The sequence below is a fragment of the Carassius gibelio genome, chromosome A10 (assembly GCF_023724105.1).
Source record: "Carassius gibelio isolate Cgi1373 ecotype wild population from Czech Republic chromosome A10, carGib1.2-hapl.c, whole genome shotgun sequence".
NCBI lineage: Eukaryota > Metazoa > Chordata > Actinopteri > Cypriniformes > Cyprinidae > Carassius > Carassius gibelio.
Window position 1 is genome coordinate 3867475 of NC_068380.1, and position 11205 is coordinate 3878679.

An 11205-nucleotide genomic window follows, 5' to 3' on the forward strand; every position below is an offset into this window, starting at 1 on the left:
AATATCAGAATAAAATGTTATATTAACAATTATAATAGTATAATTTTGTCCTATAATAATGCAAAATATGTGTCAGTATCTCAAAGATACTAAAACAACACTGATTCGAAATCAGACAATTATGGAAGCAAACTAACCTACATAAAAACATAAAAGAGTGGATTTGTCTGTATTGTATGGCTTTAAAATGTTTTGAATGTGCAGTGCAGTGCAGTGTTTGGGTTCAGTGTATTTTTGCAGACATTTTCCCCACATCATCGTGTCACAGATGCTGTATGTTGATCAGTACCTGGATGCTGAGCGTCTCTGCCAATCTCTGGATGCTCACGTGATGGAGAAGCCCATTGGCCAGGTTCCTGCCGTTGGCTCGGAAAACCTCTGCATCTCTGTTGTGCTGCAGTTTGTACCTGACGTCCAAATGTCCTTTAGAACAAAGAGCATTGGATTTCTCAACAGGCTTTTGTGTGAAAAGGTCACAGTTTAACAGCAGCAAACATCAACAGGAACATCAACATGCGACAGAAGCCAATGCGTTTCGCAACTACAAATCCTCTTCATCTTAAGAAGATTAAAATGTTATCCTCTGAAACAAAACAGACGTGGAAATAAATAAAAAAATTAATTTCTGCATGAAATTAATCATAAATATCGCCTCAGGTGAACTTAATGGTTCTGTACACAGCTAGTTTTTAACATGCATTCAAACGTTTTTGGATCAGTAAGATTTTTAATGTTTTTTAAAGAAATGTCTTCTGCTCATCAAGATTTATTTGCATTTATTTGATTAAAAAATACAGAAAAAATGTTTATATTGTGAAATATTATTACAATTTAAAACAACTGTTTTCTAATTGAATATACTTTAAACTTTAATTTATTTCTGACTTCAAAGCTGTATTTTCAGCATCATTCCTCCAGTCTTCAGTGTCACATGATCTTCAGAAATCATTTTAATATACTGCTGATTTGTTTTCAGCCTTGGAAACATTTTACTATTTTATTATTAACATTTTACCATGAATACTTTTTGATACATTTTTCATGATATCTTTGATGAATAAAAAAGTTCAAAAGAACAGCATTTATTCAAAATTGAAATCTGTTTTAACAATATAAGTCTTTACTATAACTTTTTATCAATTTAACACATCCTTGATAAATACATGCTAGCGACATGCTAGTAACTTGGTAATCATGTTAGTGACATGCTAGTTACTTGCTAATCATGCTACAAACATGTTAGCAACATGCCAGTAACCTGCTAATCATGCTAGAAACATGCTAGTCACTTGTTAATCATGCTAGCGACATGCTAGTCACTTGTTAATCATGCTAGTAACATGTTTATCATGCTAAAAACATGCTAGTGACATGCTAGTTACTTACTGATCATGTTAGGAACATGCTAGTAACATGCTAATCATGCTACAAACATGTTAGCAACATACCAGTAACCTGCTAATCATGCTATAAACAGGCTAGCAACATGCTAGTCACTTGCTAATCATGCTAACGGCATGCTAGTCACTTGTTAATCATGCTAGTAACATGCTTATCATGCTACAAACATGTTAGCGTCATGCTAGTTACTTGCTGATCATGTTAAGAACATGCTAGTAACATGCTAATCATGCTACAAACATGTTAGCAACATGCCAGTAACCTGCTAATCCTATTAGAAACATGCTAGCAACATGTTAGTCACTTGCTAATCATGCTAGCGACATGCTAGTCACTTGTTAATCATGCTAGTAACATGCTTATCATGCTAGAAACATGCTAGTGACATGCTAGTAACTTGGTTATCATGCTACTTTTCAAACTTCTTCAAACTCTCTGGTCAGGTAACAACTGCTTAAAACTTTCAGGCTAGGCTTTCTCAAGTCAACCTAAAGTTTGTCTTAAACTTTTTTGTCTAGTTCACAATTGATTTCTGTTTTAACAATATAAGTCTTTACTATCACTTTTTTATCAATTTAACAAATCCTTGATGAATACAAATTTCTTTGAAAATAAGGAAAAAACAAAAAGTGAACATATATCATGTGACACTAAAGACTGGAGTAATGATGTTGAAAATACAGCTGCGCATCACAGAAATAAATTACACTTTAAAGTATAGCAAAATAGATCCAGTTATTTTAAATCACAATAATATTACTTTTTTTTTTTTAATAAATGCAGGCTTCATGAACAGAAGAGACCTCATTAAAAAACATTGCAATTTCCCCATTTTGCATGTGACAAATATTATACGTGGCATGTTGCTATACGGCTGTTAATGTGCTTGTTTCTGTGCTAATGGATCTGTTGTCCTTTGCTTGCAGTTTTTGTGTGAACTGTCCTGTTAATTAATGCATATGGACACTGAGAAATAAATAAAAAGGCATGCAACAGGAACAGGAAGCTGTCGAAGCAGCCGGTGGGGTTCTGAAGGCTGTTATGGACTTTCTGCATAATTGCACTAGCAGGTATTAACACCACACGCCGTCGGCTGCTTCCTCTCTGTGTGTGCCGTGATGAGCCAGATCCACAGTTTACTGAATTCTGCTGCCGAGGCGGTGCAGGACGCCACAATAATTGGCCCTAACAGCATGCCCAATAAAACAAGACTATATTTTGGATACATACTTTGAAATAGTATTCATTGTACACAATTTTATATAAGCATCCATTCCAAAAAGCTCAAGTTATTCATTACGCTTTGTTCTAACTTATCTTAGTGTATATAGTTCATTTGCAAAAACAGATCATTTTCAAAAATCTATGTAATTATTCCAATTAATCTCAATCAAACTGCAGTCAGGTTATTTTGATTAGGTTAAAAAATTACAAAACATTCAGCTTACTAACACAATAAAACTAAATGAAAAGATAACAGTATGATTTTTTTGCAAAAAACTCAACACATATATACACATATTTACATTATCTTTTATTTTTTATTTTAGTTTTAATGCACATAATCGACTGTAAATTGTCAACGGGTTACTCTACGTTTTGCATAGATGCAATAGAAATATGTCTTGTATTTTTAATGCCTTCGCATTATTTTGCGGGAAAAGGTTTTATTGTATCATGTTTGATAAAGACAGTGATTCAGATCAAATTTGCCATGATTCCTTAAAAGAACTGTCTCCACAATATCTTACACTGATTTGTGAAGATTGGTGATTGGTGCAATAGAAAGAGATCTTGCATTTTTACTGCATTATTATCACATTTAATTCTGCATACACACAGCTTGACTAAAATATAATTTCCCCTGCCGTAAAAGATGTGCCTCTGATATCAAGCTGGTGTTTTCTGGATGAAAGTCGAGCAACTTTTTAATTTAAGAAAGCATCTGAGAAGTTTTGCAGAGCTTGAATTGAGCTTTTCTGGCGTGTGAGATCGAAGATGCATGTTTACTCGCTCATGAATACATTTCTTACACGGCTTTCCCTATCTCTTGCTGGATTTCAGACAATATAGGAAGTAATTTAGTGCGGCTGCTGTGTTCAGAGATTCCCCAGACTCGAGCTAATCACATGAATGAGTGTTTCAGACCGTTTCTGTTGAGCAGGACGGCGAGGAACTCTCTGTAGTATGAGCTGATGTAAAGCAGCAGCGCCGGTGCTTGGCTCGTCCTGAAGCTCAGCGAGACGTTCTCTCCTCTCAGCGTTAAATCGGAGTAGATGGAGGACGACTGAGCGCTGACGTTCCTGTGCAGCTCGTACGGCTCTTTGAACGTGTACGTGACTGATGTTCCCGGTTTGAAGAAGGCAGAAACGTCTGAGAGAGAGATTTAACACACTGGGATTAGGATTTTGGATGTGCATAACTATCCTAAACTGGTGTAAGATCATTGTGTCGTATTGATTTATAGGTAGGGCTGGGCAATATGGACAAAAATACTATCAAATGTTTTATTTCGGTATAATTTTATATCAATATTTACCTTTAATAGGGGAAATAAATACATTTTACATGTTTGTTAGATCAACAAATACAGTGCGATGGCCCCATGAAATCCATTAGATTTTTTTATTGATTCTTTGTTTTAATACAGTTATATTTAAATTAGAGATGTTCCGATACCCTTTTTCTCTTCCCGATACCGATTCCGATACCTGGGCTCAGGGTATCGGCCGATACCGAGTACTGATCCGATACCTGGGTGTGTATGTGTATATACAGCTGTATATACTACTAGCCCTGTGTAAATTGCTAGAATTCTTTTTATGGTGTGCTTCAGACAGATCCCTCAATAAAACATGAACAAATACATGGTGAACTACTGTATTTATTACAGTATTTTTATTATCTAACATGAATTTGACAGTATTATTTATTTTCATATGCAAAAAAGAACTTCAAATGCAGCCAAAAATCTAACACCGCAAACTAAAAAAGGTATTTAAGTTTTACAATATAACTGTATAAAAAAACTGCAACAAATAAGTCTAGGAATATAAAAAAAGATCTATTAATCAGATAATCTCTTTACAACAAAACAAGTAAAAAACAAGCAACCATCTAGGCATAATTATTATTATTATAGAGACGTATTATTATTACTGTAGGCTACAACAGTAGCTTTATATATTGTCAATTTACTCATGTAAACCAAACATTTATTTTAATGGGCTGCCATGAAGATCTTTGAGTGTCTGTGTTTATGATATGACAGTATTCTCAAATGAAACGGTAAATTCTCATGAAGTGACGGTTTATGCGTTCGTGTCCTCATGACACACAGCAGAGACTACAAAACAGCGAGCTCTCGCGCATCTGTGCCAGTCACCCACAGAGATGTAGATTTTGCGGGAGTAATATTTAAATAGTATTTTGCAGTTTAATATTCACAGACACTAGTATATATTCGGCTACTGTCTGGAGCCCTGCGCTTTGACTTACACGGAAGCGACTGAACGCAGTTGCCGGTACTGAATATACTCGAGAGTCTGTAACTACCGGTACTACAGAGACATACTGCTAACCACTGATCTATAATATAGAAGCGGCTTCACTGTCTTTTGGCAGTTTAGAATGTGATGAGTGATCCAGTCATATATAGATCAGGGCTGCTAACGCGTTTTCATTTCTTCTTCGCTGCTCTAAACAGGGGTTGCTTGTGGCAACACAGCACAACTTCCTGTGTTTTCAATGCATTTTGAGCAGCGAAGAAGAACCGTGCAGCGGTTAGGCAAAGCTTGCGGTCATAACTAGGTCTTTTTTAAGAAAATGGTATCGGATCGGTATATGGGTTCATGTACTCGCCGATGCCGATGCCAGAATTTGTTGTGGTATCGGAGATATTTCCGATACTAGTATCGGAATCGGAACAACTCTAATTTAAATGGTTTAAAACCAAACCAAAAATGGTGGCTAATGAAGTAAATTGATAAAAAAAAAATGTTTTGACATGTAATCAAATGGAAACGTAGCAATTGATTTACAACAAAATATTTGTAACATTTTATACTCAAAATAAAGTACTATACAATAGTAATATATTCCCGTAATAATTTCATCAAGTTAAACCAAACTTTTATTTTGGTGCAAATACTTTTGAGTGTCAGTATATTTTATGATCGCTTTAAATAAATTAATACATTAAATTTGCAAATAAATGAAACAGTAAAATGCTCATGAAGTGCAATAAAATAAAATAAAAATAAAATTTAAAACTGATGCCTTGATTATCAGCTGAAATAAATCAAAAGCACTAGAATTACTAAAGGATTAAAATATTAAAGTAAATATAAAAAGAAACTAATACAAGGAGTAAAGCACATAAAGTTACTAACATGTAAACAAAAAGTAAAACTAAAATGAAAATATAAAAATAAGTGAATTCGAAATATTAAAAAAAATACTATTATTCTATACATACTACAGTAAAAAATATAATAACAAAGAAAATATAAATAAATTGTTAATTTTTTATATGAATAAAATATTTGTGTGAGTATTTCAGTTTGTGTATTTTAGGATCGATTTTATCAAATAAAATGCTGTTATTTTGAGTCTTACTTTAGTATTTTATTTTATTTTACTACATTTAAGTATTTATTTAAAAGCCCTACTGTCAGGGCAAAAAACAACAACATCATCATAAAGGAAACACTTTTATCATTATAATATTTTTGTTGTTGTTGTTAAAAAATAATTTTTTTGTTATTGCAAATTTGATAATCAATATTAAATGAACTCAAAAATAAAAAAGAAAATTAGAAACTTGATTTATTTAAATTCTATGATAAATCCTGATATCGATGCATTGCCCAGCCCTTCTATTGTTGTAAAAACTGAGCGTCCTGAGCTTCAGTACCTTTATGGCAGAAGGTGCCGGTGAAGGGCGAGAGGCTGCAGTCGCAGGTGAAGCCGCTGTGATCCTCCACACAGCTGCCCTGATTCTGACACAGTTCACCGTAACTGCTGCAGTGTCCGGGACATCCCGGTGTTACTCCGGGCGTGATCTCCGCCCGCTCCTGCAGATCCAGAGTCTTCCCGTTCAGCTTCAGCGAGCGGATGCAGCCCAGGAAGCCCTTCTGTCTGGACGCCGTTCCTCCTGAAGACATACAGCTGTATTCTCACATGCTATAAACGGTTTGAGTCGTGGCTGGCAGTTTTGTTCAGCGAACTCAAGACTTTGGGGAAGAATTTAGTGTTTTTTTTTAATATTATATTATATTATATTATATTATATTATATTATATTATATTATATTATATTATATTATATTATATTATATTATGGAGAAACTATAACTATAACTAAAACAAAACAAATAAATGTAAATAATATCAAAATTAAACAAATGTAACAAAAATATATTATTACATTTCAATAAAACAATGTCATTATTTTTAATTAAACAAAAGCAATTAAATAATAAAATAATTCATTAAAATAAAATAAAATAAAATGCATATATATATATATATATATATATATATATATATATATATATATATGTATATGTATATATATATATATATATATATATGCAAAAAGTATATTAACAATTTTATATTCAAATAAATAGAAGTAAATAAAACACTGTTGTTAATGTTATCTATATCTGAAAATAATATATTCATCAAAAAAATAATATACAAATTCAAAACAAACAAAAAACATTAATTAATAAATAATCCCAAAATAGGTAAACAATAATACTAATATTCATTTAAAACAAACAAGGTGTTATAGTTAACAAAGTAAAACTATTATATAAATAAACTAAATAAACAAAAAAAATGTGTTGACATTGATAAAATATACAGCTGTCTAAAATTATTAAAGTCATTAAAATGGAAATGCAAGTTGTTGACGTAAACTAATAATAATAATAAACAATAGTTGAAAATAGTTGGAAACAACAACAAAAACCAAAACAATGTGCTCAGATATTCATGATATGAGCTTCAATATGAACTCAATGTGTTTGTGTGTATTTCTTCTAAAGAATTGTTTGAGATTAATCATAACGGAGATCTCGGTGAAGGCTCTCGAAGCCTCATTCGAGTCTGCAGCAGCCCATCAAAGCTGATTACCTGTTAAAAATGGCTCTCTTTCTCATGTTATGAGCTGAACAGAATATCTGCAATATATTGAGAGCGCTTCAGAATGACTGATCTGTTTTACCCTGAAGACCTCAGACCTGAATTATAAACTGTCTGAAATTGAGTTCTTCATGATGAGCAGGTGGCTGTATTTGAACAGTCATGGGAACCTGCCGATCCAATTGCAGCAGAATGGAGCTGTAAAGATTGAACTATAATGACACTACTTTCCTAACACTTATTGGAAAACTTCAATTCATTGGTGCTGGATTCCTCCAACACACGGGTCAAGGTCTACAGACCTTCAGGTTCTCAGAAAGCCTTGGCATTGAGAGTCCTTCAGATTCACACGAGCACGCTTTACAGGAGGGAGTCTCGTGAAAGATGTTCAGAGCTGGTCTCATATTTCAACCCAAAGATAAAAATAAATAAATGAAAAATAAAATGTTTTGCAAAAAAAGTTTTGTATAGAGAATGCAGATGTTTTGCAAAAAAAATTTGCATAAAGAGAATGCAGATGTTTTGCAAAAAAAAAGTTTTGCATAAAGAGAATGCAGATGTTTTGCAAAAAAAAAAGTTTTGCATAAAGAGAATGCAGATGCTTTGCAAAAAAAATTTGCATAAAGAGAATGCAGATGTTTTGCAAAAAAAAAAGTTTTGCATAAAGAGAATGCAGATGTTTTGCAAAAAAAAAAGTTTTGCATAAAGAGAATGCAGATGTTTTGCAAAAAAAATTTGCATAAAGAGAATGCAGATGTTTTGCAAAAAAAAGTTTTGCATAAAGAGAATGCAGATGCTTTGCAAAATAGAATTGCATAAAGAGAATGCAGATGTTTTGCAAAAAAAAGTTTTGCATAAAGAGAATGCAGATGTTTTGCAAAAAAAAGTTTTGCATAAAGAGAATGCAGATGTTTTGCAAAAAAAATTTGCATAAAGACAATGCAGATGCTTTGCAAAATAAAATTGCATAAAGAGAATGCAGATGTTTTGCAAAAGAATTTGCATAAAGACAATGCAGATGTTTTACAAAAAAATGTTTGCATAAAGAGAATGCAGATGTTTTGCAAAAGAATTTGCATAAAGACAATGCAGATGTTTTACAAAAAAATGTTTGCATAAAGAGAATGCAGATGTTTTGCAAAAGAAATTTGCATAAAGAGAATGCAGATGTTTTGCAAAAAACAAAATTGCGTAAAGAGAATGCAGATGTTTTGCAAAAAAAAGTTTTGAAAAAAACTAAACAAAAAATCACAAAATATCTAAATTAAATTTATAAAATAAATGTAAATTAAAAATATTAATAAAACTAAAATAGTACATAAATAATGCAAAAAAAAAATTTAAAAATAGAAATGATAAAGATACATTTTAATAATAATAAAATGTTTAATGGTATATAAATAACACCAATATAAAACTATAGAAATAATAGAAATATAAAAATGTTCAATACTTGAAAGCTATATTTTTTTTAAATTAATAGATTCCAGAACAGTACAATACAAATCACAATCAAAATATCAAATATCTGTAAGCAAATGTAATTTTTGTTGAGTAAAATATTTTAAGCAGATTTTGGTGTGATATATGAGCTGCACATGTTTTTCCTGACAGTTTGATTCACACAAAAGGGTTAATAATGATAGCAGCGCTGTGACAGAATGAACCGACCTCATTTATCTGTTAAATGTTCCTCATACCTACAAACAGCTGGCTGTTGAGCTGCAGATGCATGTGTCCGTCAGCGGGGGCTTTCTGAACGGTGCCGGGATGATGGTCCACGTACAGCGAGGCCTCCTTCACGTTCCTCTCGGCTCTCACCTGATGCCAGCGCTCGTCGTTCAGAGCCGATGCCGTCTCCACCTTCACCTCCAGAGGACCGTTCCCCACGTCAAACGAGAACAGCACTTGAGTCGGAGCTGGAAACACAAACACGTTTGATGGATGTTCAGATGATTCAGTTCGGATTCAGATAATTAGACGCAACTATTGAAGAGAAATGAAACATGAAGGGTTCCAATGCAATCTGTTGTGTGGCATTATGATGTTTGATGCATTGAGAAGAACGCCAGGAGAACGTCAAAAAAACTTCTAATGATGATACAATGAATGATAAAACATCTGACAGATGAGTTTAACGGGAGAAGAGCATCATGCTGATGAACAGCATCATCTATAGAGCTAAAAACCAGCAGGAGAGAGAGAGAGAGAGAGAATCCGCTTTGAACTCCCGAACTGATTCAAATGATTCGCGATCCCCAAACTGACTCAAAAGATTCGCGATCCCGCACCGAACTCCCGAACTGACTCAAATGATTCGCGATCCCCAAACTGACTCAATTGATTCGCGATCCCGCTCCGAACTCCCAAACTGACTCAAATGATTCGCGATCCCCAAATTGACTCAAATGATTCGCGATCCCGCTACGAGCTGCCGAACTGGTTAAAATGATTCACGCTGCGAACTCCCGAACTCACTCAAATGATTCACAATCTGAAGTTCCCATCCAAATCAAATGAAACTGCCAGCGCTACTATAGGCTTAGTTCTTTAATTTCATAACATTTACTGAAATTAAGGTACGAAAAGTATGCTGTTAACAAATGAAATATCAATGCTAAAACGGTTCTATAATGACAAGAAAGAACCCTTTAGATCTCACTACAAATGTCTTAAAGATCTTCTCTGAAGAAGCAGAGGAAAATATGAATTCTCCTTCAATGATCTGAGCTCCTTTCACATTCATTTGATTCATTCAGAGGATCAGAGACTTTTTATTTTATTATTGAGAAACATTGATTGGGCCAGAAACAACATACTGTAGTAACACCACTCATTTCTGCAGAAAATATAAAAATCTCGACAAAAGCACATAAAATTATTAAATCTAAAATTACTGTGGAAAACGGAAAACACTAATACAAATGCAAATTTTAAATATCAATAAGTATTATAATCGTATATAATTACATGAAAAACATAAAATACAAATTTTATTTTAAATATTTAAATATTTGTACATTACATTTTTAAAAACGAAAACTAAAAATATATAAAAATAAAAGCTTATTTAAAATATTGATAAATACTACATATATTAATATACAATTATTATTTAATATTACACAGAAAAAGTATAAAATAGAAATAATAAAATATATTAAATATTTGTACATATATTTTTTAAAACGAAAACTAAAAATATATAAAAAATAAAAGCTTATTTAAAATATTGATAAACAATATATTAATATAGTAATATTACACAGAAAAAAAAATCTAAAATAGAAATAATAAAAATCAAACTTAAAACATTATTTTTATACATAAACGTTTCCCAAACATTTACAATGAAAACTGAACATAAAAAAATAAAAGCTTTTTTAAAATATTGGTAAATGCTATATGAATATATACAATTAATATTAAAGTAACACTGAAATAAATAAAAAAAAATCTAAAAGAAAATACATTTCAACTAAATTGGCTATTATTGTATTTGAATACAAAAAAAATAACAATATTTTAAAACTACATTCCCCATTCATTATTATTATTACTATTTATTTTGGAGTGATAATATGAGCAGGACATGTTATTGTCAGTTTGTCTTTGTGAGATGAATACAAAACAGACAAATAAAGACCATCCA

At 32.2% G+C, this 11205-nt stretch overlaps 1 protein-coding gene across 2 annotated transcripts in view; it reads right to left on the reverse strand.

The window, feature by feature from the left end:
* The window catches only part of LOC128020865 (contactin-associated protein-like 4), a 96108-nt gene that overhangs the window by 12120 nt on the left and 72783 nt on the right, over positions 1–11205 (reverse strand). For both annotated transcript variants that reach the window (XM_052607626.1, XM_052607625.1), the window contains exons 17-20: positions 9254–9472; positions 6317–6556; positions 3550–3774; positions 290–423 (exon numbers count right to left, since the gene is read on the reverse strand). In XM_052607626.1, coding sequence (XP_052463586.1) covers positions 290–423; positions 3550–3774; positions 6317–6556; positions 9254–9472 — 818 coding nt within the window. The remainder of the gene's footprint in view (positions 1–289; positions 424–3549; positions 3775–6316; positions 6557–9253; positions 9473–11205) is intronic.